Source organism: Lygodium microphyllum, chromosome 9, assembly GCF_053477565.2.
Source record: "Lygodium microphyllum isolate KBCC chromosome 9, Lygodium_microphyllum_v1.1.10, whole genome shotgun sequence".
Taxonomy (NCBI): Eukaryota; Viridiplantae; Streptophyta; class Polypodiopsida; order Schizaeales; family Lygodiaceae; genus Lygodium; species Lygodium microphyllum.
Genome location: NC_141143.1, coordinates 145504612 through 145519867, shown reverse-complemented (window position 1 = coordinate 145519867; position 15256 = coordinate 145504612). Strand labels below are relative to the sequence as shown.

General features: G+C 41.3%; 1 protein-coding gene and 1 long non-coding RNA gene across 2 annotated transcripts; one reads left to right on the top strand and one right to left on the bottom strand.

The window, feature by feature from the left end:
• Nucleotides 1-264: 264 nt before the first annotated feature.
• Nucleotides 265-1767, bottom strand: LOC148031679 (aspartyl protease family protein 2-like). The gene is made up of 2 exons (XM_087685595.1): nucleotides 1642-1767; nucleotides 265-948 (listed from the first exon to the last, which is right to left on the bottom strand). Exons 1-2 carry the CDS (start codon nucleotides 1765-1767, stop codon nucleotides 265-267), a joined length of 810 nt encoding a protein of 269 aa, XP_087541721.1.
• Nucleotides 1768-2886: 1119 nt separating this feature from the next.
• On the top strand, nucleotides 2887-9494 carry LOC148031678 (uncharacterized). Its single transcript, XR_015692005.1, has 4 exons — nucleotides 2887-3154; nucleotides 8968-9060; nucleotides 9203-9295; nucleotides 9384-9494. It is a non-coding gene; the product is annotated as an uncharacterized LOC148031678 (long non-coding RNA).
• The last annotated feature ends 5762 nt before the right edge of the window (nucleotides 9495-15256 follow it).

Genomic DNA, 15256 nt, shown 5'->3' with positions numbered 1-15256 from the left:
TTTCACCAACATTAATCTACATAGACCCGACCGTCGACACATTGTCCATTCCATTCCACCTGATCAGCAGGAATGAGAACTCATATGATATATCCATCTATCAAGCCAGGTAATGAGCAGGATTGATATTCGATTGTAGAAAGAATGTCAGAACTTTTATTTCTTTGGAAATAATATTCTGTTTACATGAAGGAGGGCAAGGCTCCACCGACAATTCGGCAGAGACTCTGAGAAGCCAGTAAGGTGTGCAATGAATTAGGGAGGCTAGGTGCATTGGTGCAGTGCGACACCAAGCCTAGCACCGGCTGCATCGTAGAGAATGCGGAAGCCTTGCTGTTGGACGTTGCCGATGATGGAGAAGGACATGGCATCAGGGGCAGGGGCGAACGCGAGACATAGCTTCCTCGTGGACGGGGGGCTTCCGTCCGCGGTGCTCGCCCAGTCGTCCAGCCAGACGAGGACATTGGAGGGAGGTAGCTCGAGGTCGAGGCCACCTGCAAAGTGAAGCACGACGCGTGGAATAGGGAGAGGCTGATCGTGCGGACGTTGAGCACGTAGCTGGATGTGGGTGGTGTCGAAGCAGGTGTCGAGGAAGGATCCACTGTCAACAGGCGACGGGTGGCCGAGGTGGGGCGCGGCTTCACAGACAAAGGCGGTGCGAAGAGCCGCATAAGCAGCAGGGGGAAGGCGGGAGATGGCGACTTCGGAGTCGAGGATGACACCGCCACCGCCGGTGCGACTGTCGATTTGGAAGGCGGAGGGGGCGATGGGGAGGAGGGAGGAGCCAACGGTGATGCCGGTGAGAGAGACGTAGTAGAAGGTCCGGAGAGCGGGATCGGGGTGAAGGAGAAGTGGTGTATAGCGGAGACCAAGTAGAGCTGCTGGGCTAATTGCTGCTGATCCAAGTACGAGGCTACCTGTAGCCGCGGCCCTTGCAAACTGATGGGCCTATAAGAGTTGAGGGTAGCCGTCTGGGAGGGAGGCAGTAGGAGAAGGTGGGACAGAACAATATCATATTTCTTATCAACAATGGTGGATACACTATTGAAGTGCAGATTCATGATGGGCCATCCAATATAATAAAGAATTGGATTTACACTGGAGTAGTAGATGCCTTTGATAATGGGGAAGGAGATTGCTGGACTGTGAAGGTGAGGACAGAAGTGGAATGAATATACAGAGTGTGAGAGAACCTGTTATTGAGAAGGAAGACCATACAACTTGATACCAGATCTCATGTTTTGGGTGGCCACTTAATCCATCCCTTGGATTCTTTGCCCCTTCGTTTGACCTGCTGCTCAGAAAGACAGGGCTTGCTGCAATTAATTTTCTCAGATAACCACAGGAAGAAGGGGGGGAAGAAAAAGCAACACAAACAGGGGGTCTGTTCACCGAATGTTTCTGTAGTCGAATGATTGAACTAGCAGATGACATAGATGTTTCAGTTGCTGTAAGTGCTATTGGTCTTCTCAAACATCTTCTAAGACATCAATTACTTGGGGATGAGGACCTTGGTCCGTTGAAGACTTGTATCTGAAATATATATGATGGACCTTGAATGACAAGAATCCAGCTGTTCGGAAAACCTCTATTTGAGTTGATGGAAGCGGCAGATGTTGATGGGAATGGACCATAGATTACATGGAGTTCATCACTGCTACAGTGCATATGAACAAGATGGACATTTGCAGCTGTTACCAAAACTCTTAAAAGCTCCTTGAATGTTGCAGCAGCATCTGATTGCACATCAGAATTTGGAAGCTCCATATAGCCAAAGAATTTCCTCAGATTATTTGACTCTAAGATATACTTTGCTGTACTTTGATGTCTTGAGCGTACACCCACAATTAGTCACACTTTATTTTGAATAATACATGGTTTTGAATAATACAATTAGTCACACTTTATTTTGCTTGTGGCAGTTTCCAGCAACTAAGGGAGTTTTGAACGCGATGCGTTTGTGCAGAGAGATTTTGCAGATCAATGTGGTTGCATCCTGAAAGCTTGTGGTAGTTTCTAGCAACTAAGGGAGTTCAAGTCGATTGGATTCATCGTTTCTCTTCTTATTGAAGATTGCCTAGCATGTCCCAACTATAACTTGATTGCTTCATTCAAATTTATAAATCCAAAATCTTGATATGAATTCACAAAATTTTCCATTTTGGTTATATCCATCTACAAGTGTGCATCCTAATCATGGGATAATATTTTTGCTCTTGTCCTGACAGGTGCTACAATGGTGAGAAGAGTTGGTGCAACATTGGTGCTGAATTGTAGGGTAGGCTGTATTTGAATTAACAACAGCTAAGATAATGTGTACATCAATGAGTCTGTGTACTACAGCAGGTTTGTGAGCATTTATATGAGTGAAGGCTTTGTATACATCAACCAAAATCCTTGTCGATAGCAGTTGATGAATCAAAAGCCTAGATATCTGGCTCTACATTGGAATTAACAGCAGCTAAGATCATGTGCATAGCAATGAATCTGTGTACTGCAGCATGTCTGTGAGCATTTATATGAGCAAAGGCTTTGTATACATCAACCAAAATCCTTGTCGATAGCAGCAGATGAATCAGAGGTCTATATATCTGGCTCTACATTGGAATTAACAGCAGCTAAGATCATGTGTACAACAATGAATCTGTGTACTACAGCAGGTCTATGAGCATTTATATGAGAAAAGGCTTTGTATACATCAACCAAAACGCTTGTTGATAGCAGCAGATGAATCAGAGGTCTGTGAGCATTTATATGAGAAAAGGCTTTGGTATCTTCTGTTGCTAGACATGTTCAAATTGATAACTCAGCAAATCTAAAGGCTCCGAGGTAAGTGGAATGGAGGTTTCTTGTTCTTTTAGTAAAAAGATTTCTGGGTTATGGGTTGAGGGTTGTTATACAAAACATTAAAAAAAGATATGATAGGGAAAGGAGGAAGCTTATCCTGCTTTTGATGCATCTTTTTATCCCCATTAGTAAGTATGATACAATATGGTTCCATGAGCAAATAATTTAAATATCATTTCATTATTTGTCTTGTTGTGGATAGGACTACAGGGTTTGAAGCATACAACCAGCAGAGTAGATCTATGTTGTGGAGCTTTGGGAGATTGCAATGCTTTTAGGATCAAGGGAAGGAAGTTTACTAAAAATGGTAGGTCTTCTCTTGTTGCTTTGAGCTTTTTTCGCTATGTACATGTTTGAACCTTTTGATATCATTGGTAATTGTAAACACAAAATGCATCTAGGGACAACATTGTGGGTGAAGCAGCAAGGATCTGCATTTCAAAAAAAAGGAAGGGAGGCTTAGGAAGAGCTAACAATACTTAATTTTTAAAACGGTGGAGCAGATCGGAAGAGGATGACAACTCTAGACCTACCTTAGGTGCTCTAGAACATGGTGAAGTAGAGAGAATGTAGTGTTCAAGACAACTTTTTTAGTGGATTCAATCACAATTCTATTGCTAGCAATACAACATTGTGAACAAATTGTGATTAGTTTTCTTAACATGATATATTAGTGTGATAATGGCTTGTATTAATGGTTCCGACTAGTTTTATTGTATAAGAAAATTTTACTATATCTATGGTTTCAACTAGTTTTCTTATCTAGGAATATTTTACTAGATCATCAACTAGGAATTTTAAAAATTTTCTATATAGAAATATTTTACTAGATCACTAACTTGTAAAGTGTTCCACTTTTACTAGTTGAGACTTTGTCTAGGTACTTTGATAAGTATCTAGAAAATCTCTCTTTTTTTACTATATGGAAAAGTGTTTAAAGTTCCTTGTGCCCCCTCCACCCTTCCCACCAGGACCCCTCCCTCGTCAAGAAGATCCCCGTCACCTGGACAGACCTCCGTCTAGTGCCGCCACAAGATGGAGAAGCTCCGCCGCAAGTATCGTGCCGAGCCCATTGCCACCCTACTCCGAGTTTGAGTCCAGCAAAAGCATTAGGGTTCCCAATGAAAGAGAGCTTCCAGATCATGAGTCCACCATGAGCTTAGACGAAGATGCAAATAATTCTGACCAACCACCACCAGATTGCTATCGCAACTGGTCTGTTGACCTTCGAGCGCAAGTCCAGGCCTTTTTGATTGGGAGGGCCTTTTTGAGGCCATCACTGGCTATGGGCTTGGATGCTCATCTGTGGCTCTATTTGAAAGGGTTGGAGGTGGAATCTATACCAAAACTGCGGATGTTGGAGCAGATCTTGTTGGAAAAGTAGAAATGAATATCCCAGAGGATGATCCGTGAAATCCAGCGATCATTGTTGACAATGTGGGTGATAATGTGGGAGATATTGCTGGAATGGGTTTAGATTTGTTTGGCTCCTTTGCTGAAGCTTCTTGCACAGCTCTTATTGTAGCTTCCATGTCATCATTTGGCACAAATCATGACTTCACTGCTATGTGCTTCCCTCTACTCATTAGCTCTATGGGCATTGTGGTGTGCCTCATCACAACCTTGTTCGCAACTGATGTGTTCGAGATCTCAAATCTAAGGGATATTGAATCTACACTGAAGAGACAGTTGCTGATATCCACCATCTTAATGACATTCGGTGCAGCTTTTGTTTGTTGGCTGGCACTACCATCCACGTTTTACATATATGATCCTAACGGTGGTGCAAAGATGGTTCAAAACTAAAAACTATTTTTCTGCGTTGGAGTAGGGCTTTGGGCAGGGTTGGTAATTGGCTACGTTACAGAGTATTTCACCAGCAATACATACAGACCAGTCCAGGATGTTGTTGATTCTTGCAGGACACGAGCTGCTACCAATGTCATCTTTGGTTTGGCACTTGGCTACAAGTCTGTAATTGTTCCAATATTTGCTATTGCTGTTGCCATCTATGTTAGCCATACCCTACAGCCATGTACGGGATCACAGTTGCAGCTCTTGGAATGCTTTGTACTATTGCCACTTGTCTAGCCATAGATGCATATAGTCCCGTAAGTGATAATGCTGGTATCGCAACCGGTCTCTGGATGACCATTATACTTCTTACACATCTCTCCACAAGAAGCGCAGCCGCAGTATAGACTATGAGGCCGCGAAGGCTTTCAAGATGGACAGATCCCTCCTTCTTTGGCAGGTGCACACTCCGACTCCGTCATCTTCCTCCGTCTTCCGTACTGCCGTCATCATCAGCCTGATCTGGTGCCCTCACTAACACTTCGGGCTGCGTGCAGGGGCTGATCAATCCACAGTTTTGTATTCAGCATTCATTACAGTCAGTGTAGTTTTTCTTCCTTCATTCCCTACTTTCTCTCTCTCCTCCTCTGTGTTCGTGTTCTTCTTCCGTTGCGCACTCTCACATGGTATCATCGCCAAACTGAGAGCACGGAAGTCTTCATCGACTGGAGAGACACCACACCTATCATCTGTTGCTGCCCCCCTTCTCTCCAACAGCCAGGCGGCCCCTCCAGGTGGTCTATACATTTGCATTTGCTCCATCAACCCCTTCCAGAGGCTGCCACATCATCAACCAGCCCCTGTCTACTTGCGTTTTCAACTGGGCGGCCTTCTCTTTTAGCTGGGCGACACATCATCAAGCTGTGTTTTGTGGATCTGGTGGTTGTTTCCTCTCTTGGTGGCTCATCTCTTGCTGGCGACCCACTCCCAGGCTGCGTTTTGGTGCTGGCGGCTTCTTTTCTAGTGATCTTCATCAGATATCCTTGCATTTTGCAGCTCCAGGTGTTTGTAGGCTATCACAGTCTGTGTTTTGGTGGTTGGTGACCAGACTGCTAGTCCTACTTCAGCTTCGGCACAGTTTTCTTTGGTGTTTGGTATTTTGTAGATTGGAAGATGTCTTCTCATCAGTTTACAGGCTTTGATGACTCAGATGACGAGCTTTTGTCTCAACACTCATCTGAACGGAGGTGTGATTTCTATCACGAGGACCGTCGTCCGGAGTCTATTCCTCTTTCCCGTCCCCCTTCTATTCATGTATCTTGGCACGCCCCTTCCAATGGGCCGAAGATGCAGCCTTTGGTACCCCCTGTACAGGTACTCGTACTTCCTCAACTGCCCAAAGAGGACTGGTTGGATGGCTCCAACTTTTCTCTATGGTCCTGCAAGGTGGAGTGTATCTTGGACTCCTTCGATCTTTGGGAGCTTGTTTCTGTTCCTATTCCCCGACCTAAGGTGGATCCTGAAGATGGGACATCTATGGATCGTGCAGCCTTATGGGATCGGCTTAATTCTAGAGCCAGATCTTTCCTCTTTCTGAGTTTGTAGGATTCTGTCCTTGTTCATGTTCACAAGTTGAAGACTGCAGCCGATGTGTGGAGAAAGCTCGCGTCTCTCTATCAACAGAAGATGTTTGCCCATCGGATATCTCTTGAAAAGAAGTTGCGGATGCTCGCTATTGATGATAGTCCTTCCATGAAGGACCACATCAACAGATTACAGGATATGAGGGATGAGCTTGCATCCCTCGGTCGGACGATATCTTCTGAAGACATGGCTATGATTCTTTTGACTCAGCTGCCATCGCCTCGGTTTGATGTCTTCTACACCAGCCTTCTTACATCAAGGACCCATGAGAAGCTTCTATGGGAGGAGCTATCCCCGCTTGTCTTGGAGCATGACGAGCGACTCAGAGAGGTCAGTGCTAGTGGATCCGACTCCACTAGAGCCTTTGTTGCAGGTTCGGGAGGACAGAAGAAGAAGAAGAAGTCAAAGGCTACGAAGAAGGACAGTTCTTCAGGCTCTGACTCAGATTCAGAGAGACCGAAGTGCCCACACTGTGGGAAAGAGACACATCCAGAGGAGAAATGTTGGAAGAAGTACCCTCACCTTCGTCCGGGAGCGAAGGGTGGATCTACATCGGAGCCTTCTTCTACCTCTACACCAGCTGTTACCCATGAGTCAGTGTTCCTTCATATCCATGCTTTGGAGGAGGATCCTTCTTCCGTGGGCTGTAGTGTCTTCTGCGCAGCTTTGGTTAGTGGATAGTGGTGCTTCGAGTCATATGACTCCCCGAGGTGATTTGTTACAGGATCTCCATCCATCAGAGGGTTCAGTCACTATTGGTGACATTTTATCGGTGCCTATTAGTGGTGTTGGCACATTGCCTTTGTTTACCGACCGACCTTCGAGCTCCTTTTCCCAGGCCCTACATGTTCCGGATTTGGGCCTTCCCCTCCTCTCAGTTTATGGTCTTACGAGGCTTGGCACACGAGTGATCTTCACCGAGCATGCCGTTGTTATTGAGGATTCTTCTACAGGAGCTGTCTTATCTACAGGTTGGCAGGAGAGCGGGCTTTACAGGGTCCATTCCCCTTCTTTGATGCAAGGTCCTTCGAGGCAGTCTATTGCTACACCTGTTCCCGCTTGTGCACCTTCTATTCCACAGATTTCTTCCCATCCCCCACCTTCTCCTTCGGTGGTTTCCTCATGCCCCCCATCCCTTTCAGAGGGGGATGATCTCGGTGATGCGGCTGTGGATTCCCTGGCCCCTAGTGTTTTAGAGGGGGATTCCCAAGATCGTGAGGAGCTTCTTCAGCAGCACTCTACATCGACGGACTTCATTGACCTTGGCATTCCTCTTGCCACCCCAGGATCGGTTTCTCCCTTGGCCTTCTGCCACATCCAGGATCTGAGAGGGGGTGTTAGCACTCATGTTTGTCATGCCTTGTCATCTCTTGCCTGTGAGCCTCAGTCTGAGTCAGACGAGGACTTTAGGAGCTCTGACTTGTCTATCACTTGTTTTGACAGAGGAGGTAGCTCATTCTAGAGCACTCAGTTTATTGCATTTCAATGCATTTTCTCCTCTAGTCGGAATTTTATGTGCATTTCCCGGGGCAGTTTCTGCATTCTTCAGCCTGCCTCACCTGCCGGACATTGTCCACCCTTTCCGGGATCTTTCTGAGCATTTCTGGCATTTTTACCAGCATTAAATGCTGGTAAGATCAGCATTAAATGCTGGTCGAACATATTTATGGCCTCAAATTTCAGGTCGGCCAGTTTTTGGGTTTTTTGGCTATTTATAGCCATTTTCCACTTGGTAGTCAGTTGTATTATCATCTTCCCTCCTTCTTTGGCAGGTGCACACTCCGACTCCGTCATCTTCCTCCGTCTTCGGTGCTGTCGTCATCATCAGCCTGATCTGGTGCCCTCACTGACGCTTCGGGCTGCGTGCAGGGGCTGATCAGTCCATAGTTTTGTATTCAGCATTCATTATAGTTAGTGCAGATTTTCTTCCTTCATTCCCTGTTTTCTCTCTCTCCTCTGTGTTCGTGTTCTTCTTCCGTTGCGCACTCTCACAGATTCGTCTGTTCAAGATTATGTTTATTCTACTTGATGTTTTATCTATTCTAGCTAAGGAGCTGATGTTGCAGCTAATGTGTGCTCACTTGATGCACTTCTGGGGTTCCATTTCCGGTGTCTTATGTCTCTCTCTTCTCTTCTCTCTTCCTCTGTTCCTCGTCTCCCTCGCGCACTGTTCAACAGGAAGTCTGTAAGATGCTTCAAACCAGAAGGAGAAGTTGGTGAGCCCATAAAAGTATAAACAATGAATTCCTTGTTTTCACCTGCTCAATTTACTATCAGATGGTGTAAAGAACAGGGCAAAAAAGGTATGTGTGTTTTGATGTTTTGATGTTTTACAAATGCATGTTCTGATGTTTTACAAATGTCTCTTATGTTTCTAAACTTTGGTTTATTATGTGTACATAAAGGTAACAAAATCACAAATGATGGTACAAGAGATAATGGAACAATAAAAGCTAAGGAGGTCATTGGCCCTAATGTCTCTTCAAAACACGATACAGGTATATGTCTTTATTTCTACTAAACTTTGAAAATTAAAATTTGTACATATTTTACATCTTGCTTTATTAGGTGACTCATTTTGAGATTAACTAGCTTTAATTAGTCTCTTTGTCTAATTTAAAATGTTCATAGTTATTCATATTATTAAACTTTGAGTAATTGTGCGTATATATATAAATATAGATTAAAGAACAACAAAAGGTGGGAAAAGAGGTAATGTAAGAAAGGGAGATCAGGAGGTTACTCGCAATAATGTTTCTTCAAGTCAAGATGCAGGTACCAACTTTAAGGATAAAAAACTTGTACAAATTTGGTGACCCAAATTGATACAAAATATCTAATTACTTTCTTTTGTGTTATTGAAATTTTTCATAACCTTGTATTATCTTGAGCTTTGGTTAACTCTATGTATATACAGGTAAACAAGTTACTAAAGATGACACAAGAGACAATGCAAGAAAGGAAGACATTGAGATTGCTTGCCTTAACACTTCTTCAAGCCAAGAATCAGGTATTATCAGCTTTCTTATGTTGATAATGAGTCCTTTTTTGAAATGGTTATACTAACTAATGATATTTGATCACTTGAGTATCAATAGGAGTGATATGCATACCATCATATGATGATATCTATCGGCCACCCATGTTGAAATTTAGAGAAGAGGGTAGACAAACATTTATTACTTTGCAACATATTGGAGATTTATGGGATAAAACAATCGAGATACACATGTTGCTTAATTAGTTTTTAGTTCTATGCTCCTTTAAAATTATTTTCATTTTTCTTTTGGTTGCTAGAACTAGATGTTGATGTCTTAATTTGTTTAATCTATTTTGATCATTAGATGTATGTTATTGATCCTTACTTAGAAATGATGACATTCTTTGTATAATTTTCTAGTTAAAAATTTATTGTGCAATTTCTTGTTTGATATTAGCATGTTTAAGAGGAAGGGCAAAGTAGATAAAGTGATAAGGAAAAAAGAGAATTTCCACGGAATTCCCTGTTGAAAGTATATATAAGTAGGGAATGTAAAAAATAGGAAAAATGAGAGATTTCCTAGTGAGAGTACCTAGGGAATCACCTCTAGAAGTTTTTTCCTATATATGAAAAATATTTCCTATATAGGAATTATTCCCTACATCGAAAATTTTGTATTTTCCTAACATAGGAAATGTCTTATGTGATTCCCTGCTTATTCTCACTAGGAAATGTCCCATTTTTCCTAGTTTTTACTTTCCCCACTTATATGTATTTTCAACTAGGGAATTCCATGGGGAATTCTCTTTTTTTCCTATATGGGGATCGATTGAAAGTTCCTTGTGTTCTGACGTGAGTTTGTCCTTCGCTGTCAGCTTCAGTCGACGCCACCTTCAACTGCGCCTTATGTAGAGGTCGTCGTTGTTCCCAGTACTCTTATCGTTCCATCGTCACTCTTGATAATCCTTATCGGTTCTCTGTCCTCACCCATCCACGTCATTGCAGTAGAACTCACTGGTCTTCTTCTCGTCATTTGAACACACCCTCTACGTCATCACCGTCGGCTCTCTTCAGCAGGTTGATTTCACCTTCTTCTGTGCCTTGATCCACCTTCCTCACAGCAACGTTGTCCTTTTAATTCTTCTTTGTCGTCAGCTTCCGTTTCGACTACCGAGATCACACCCTTCTTCTTCCTGTTGTCTTTGTTAGCCATCGACTCCTCACCGCCTTCATCGTCATTCCAATCTTTGTCGATGATCCCTCTTTTTCCTCCGGCATGTATTTATATAATCACTCTTTCTCTTCTGTGGCTCCTTGAAATTTCGGACTATAGCTTTTTCCTTAGGAAAAGCTTTCGGTATTCTGACGTCAACGATTATGCTAGTCATGTGAGCTTCAAAACGCTTTAAGCTTTTTCTATCACCATCTTTTATGTATTGTCATTTCCTAATGTTGCTTGCTTTAAAAACCCTTCAATTAATATCAAATACATTAAATAATGCCATGGAATTGCTTTAATACTTCAACTTCATTTGTTTCATCTTTACACACCAATGTTGCACACCCAACCTTTTTAAGGATTATAATGTAATAAAGCATAAAATACCTTGGTCTAGGATATGCTAAAAGCCCATCAACAAACCTCCCTATCGCTTGTCAAAATTTGAAAGGGAAGAGGTGGAGCGACAAGTTAAAGAGTTCCTGCAAATGGATCTAATTCAACCAAGTCAATCTCTGTTTGTCTCTCCCATTCTCTTGGTAAAGAAGAATGATGGATCTTTTCGCACGTGCATTGATTATAGAGAGTTGAACAAGTCCACGGTGAAGAATAGATACAAGATTCCACGTATTGACAATCTCTTGGATGAACTTAAGGATGCAAAGGTCTTCACCAAGACTGATCTTTGTTTGGACTATCACCAAATTCAAATGAAGGAAGGAGATGAGTATAAAACACGCTTTAGGACCGAAAGAAGGTTATACCACTTCTTGGTCATGCCATTTGGGCTCTCAAATGCCCCCGCCACTTTTCAAGCTCTCATGAACAAAATATTGCAGTCTCTCTTATACCAAACAGTCCTTGTATTTTTTGATGACTTTCTCATTTATAGCAAGTCCAAGGGGGAGCATTTGATGCATGTACGAGAGGTCTTTGACATATTAAGAAGACACACTCTTTGCCAAAATGTCAAAGTGTTCTTTCATGGAAGAAGAAGTAGAATATTTAGGTCACATTGTGGGAGAAAAAGGGATAAGAGTGGATCCTAACAAAGGGAAGTGTGTCAAAGAATGGCTACACCGACTTCTTCTATATCTTTGCAAGGATTCCTTGGATTATCATCATTTTATAGAAAATTCATAAAAAATTATGCTCATGTGGTTGCTCCTTTAACCGATAGGTTGAAGAAAGAGTCTTTCTTTTGACACTCCATAGCCGACAAGAGTTTCAATGAGCTGAAATCTCTCTTAATTTCAGCTCCTATTCTTGTTTGCTCGGATTTGTCTAAGGAATTCACTATCTGCACAGATGCTAGTGGAAGAGGAGTTGGGGATATTCTCTTTCAAGACCACGGAGTTATAGCATATGAGAATCTCAAGCTTGATGATAAGGAGCGTCAACTACATGTCTATGAACAAGAGATGTTGGAAATTTTGCATGCTATTAAAAAGTGGCATCATTATATATATGGCAGCCATTTCAAGGTTAAAAGCAACCACAATGTGCTGAAATATCTCATTTCCCAACAAAATTTGTCTCCTAAACAAGAAGGTGGCTAGCTACTCTTCAGAGCTATGATTTTGAAATATTCTGTATGGCTGGAAAAGACAACATTGTAGTGGATGCTTTATCAAGAATGTGGGCATGCTCCATCTCTACAATTTCAATTGTGCATAAGGATTGGATCAATGATACTCAAGAAGACTATTTGCTTGATGAGCAAGCATAAAAATTTATGAAGGAATTTCAATAAGGCAAAGAAGAAGAGTATTCAAATTTCAAATGGCATAACGGTCTTCTATGGTATCATGGTAGAGTCTAATTGATACCACAATCTTCATTCAAAGACCATATTTTGCATGAGATGCACTCTTCGCCTTTAGCAGGACACTATGGGTTGTTCAAAACCTTTGATAATATCCATAAGAGCTTCTATTGGAAGGGGATTTGGAGGGATGATAAGGATTTTGTTATGCAATGTGTTCCATGCCAACAAAACAAGAACATTATCATGGACTGATATTGCCATGGATTTTATTGTGGGATTACCTACAAAAAAGAATGGGTGGAATAGCATTTATGTGGTGGTAGATCGATTGACTAAATCAGCCCATTTTATCCCTACCAAAGCTCAATTTACAGCAAAGCAAGTGGTTGAACAAATTATGGAATCTATCTTGAAGCTTCATGGAATGCCAATGAAGATTGTGTCCAATCGAGACACTAAGTTTATGGGCAGCTTTTGGAGGAGTTTATTCTTTTCAATGGGGACTCTATTGACTCCTAGTACAGCATACTATCCGCAAACTAATGGGCAAACAGAAAGAGTTAACAAATAATTAGAGGTGTACCTACGGCACTTTTGCCATGACACACAAATGCTTGGGACCATTGGCTTTAGCTTGTAGACTTTTGCTATAATAGTACTTATCATATGAGTATTGGAATGTCTCCTTTTGAAGCTCTATATGGCTACAAAGTGCAAGTACCCTCTGCCTTATTCCATGAAGATGTGAATCCACAAGCTCGTGAAAAGTTAGAAAAAGATGGAGGCTCTTATGAAGCAATGCAAGGACAACATTCGGAAAGCTCAAGAGACCATGAAAGCCTATGCGGATAAGAAAGAAATACATGTGGAGTTTGAGGAAGATGATTGGGTATTCTTGAAGGTTCCCAAGTCATGATATGCTTCTTTCAAAGGAGGGCACAATAAACTTGCTCATAGATTTTATGGTCCTTTTACTGCATTGTCAAAAGAGTTGGGGATCTTGCTTATCAGCTCGATTTACCTTCAAGCACAAGAATTCATAATTTTTTTCATGTCTCAACTTAAAAAGTATGTTGGTCCTCAAATCCAAGTTCTTGAAGAACTCCCTCCCTTGGAGGATGATGGTTTGATCATCTATGAGCTTGAAAAGATTATTGTAAGAGGGAGAAGGTTCTAAGGAACCGAATTCTTGTGGAATACCTTATCAAATGGAAAGGTTTGCTTATCAAAGAATCTTCTTGGCAATAAGCATCATACTTGGAGCAATTTCCATGACTTTTACAAGAGAAGAGCTCATGAACAGATCAATAGTAAACACCTTGTAATAATTTCTTGTTAGAAAGTTAATTGCCTTATCTTCATCAAAATTTGCTCTTGAAGACATGGCTGGATACTACATGTTGTCCTCTGCATTTCTATATATAACACATGGAAATCAAACATTTCTAGCTCAAGATATATCCAATTTTGTATACAGCCTGTTTTGGATAGCTTACAGCAGTGTGTTCCATTTACATGGTCATTTTTTCATCAACTTCTTGATTCTTCATCAACATAAGAGCTCTACTTCAGCATGATTCCATATGCTTCAAGCTATCCTTGTAATCATCCTTATAACTTATTCCCAATTCAACTTTGAGGTCAAAGCTCTTCTAGGCCGGGATGGCTTGTAATAAAACTTAAAATACCTTATTCTAGGATATGCTAGAGTTTGGTATAAAAGATGGGGATGTAACATGTGAAGGATCTTTTTGCCATTTCAAGAATACAAGATTGAGGGATCCTTCTTTCCACCTATCATAGGGGTGTGTACCTATGTCCACCATAGCAAGAGGTGAGTATCTTGTTACAGCATTCATATTTGATTCTTAGCCATTCATGGCAATACATTTTCATGCCTAGCCACCTTTGCTATGTTTTCTTTGGCATATTTGGTGTATTCTTGTATTTTCTAGTTATTTTGTTTGTCGTGAGAATTGCCTCTTTTACATATAAATTAAGCTCTTTTTTATCAAGACAAATTCAAGTAAAACCTTGATAAATGGAATGACTAATTGCAAGGTTTTAGTTCATTGAAGCATAGTGAGACTCCCCTACATATGCACAGATCATGAATCATAGATTAAGTCAAAACTTCTTTGTCTTATTAGGGTAGAATGTCTTGACAACCACTCAATGTTGTTGTCTATTTTCTGTGAAGTTAAGATTAATACAACATTTATCAATATGTGTACTTGAAATGACACATGTCAAGCAGTAAAAGCTTGTCCTCTTGTAAACATCACATAGTCATGTGAAGAATGCTTCAATCAATTGTCGATCCATATTGCGCAAGGCACTTTTGTAGACTGGACATTCAAAAGAGGCCGTTATCCAAGATATGTGTAATCTTGATGAGCTTTTTCAATATTGAATGTATGTTTTAATCTTCATAGCAAGTTTCCACCATCTTGATAAAGAATACAAGTGTTAGATGTAGCAATACTTCACTTAAATGTCCATAATATGAGTAGATAACTCTTAGCTTTCATGAACTGCTAAAATATTGATCCAATTCTGCTTATGAAGAGACATATCATCTACACTAGCAACATCTGAATTACAATCTTTTCCTCAAGTCCAGGAGTCTTCAAAATAGAAACCTTCATGTGAACTGATTTTCCATGTTTTGTGTCCTATCAAGAATATGCTTTGAAAAAGAACTTCGTGTCCAATCACCATGCAATTTGCAAATTAGAATCTATGCTTTGCAATCAATCGAGCGATGCTCCACAAAAAAAAAATCAATGCATTGAAGAAATCATGCCTAGCCTAACTATAAGTGCTTGTGCGTCATGTAAATGCAAACACAAAAGATACAGACAAAAAAAAAACCCCTAATGATGCTAGCTAATGTTTTTAAATTCTTTGTGAAAAACTCCGCCCTCAAATTTGCAGTGGTGGACGCGTAGCGGCACAACATCAGATGGGGATGTGAGTCTGGGCTACCCTCTGTATTCATCGA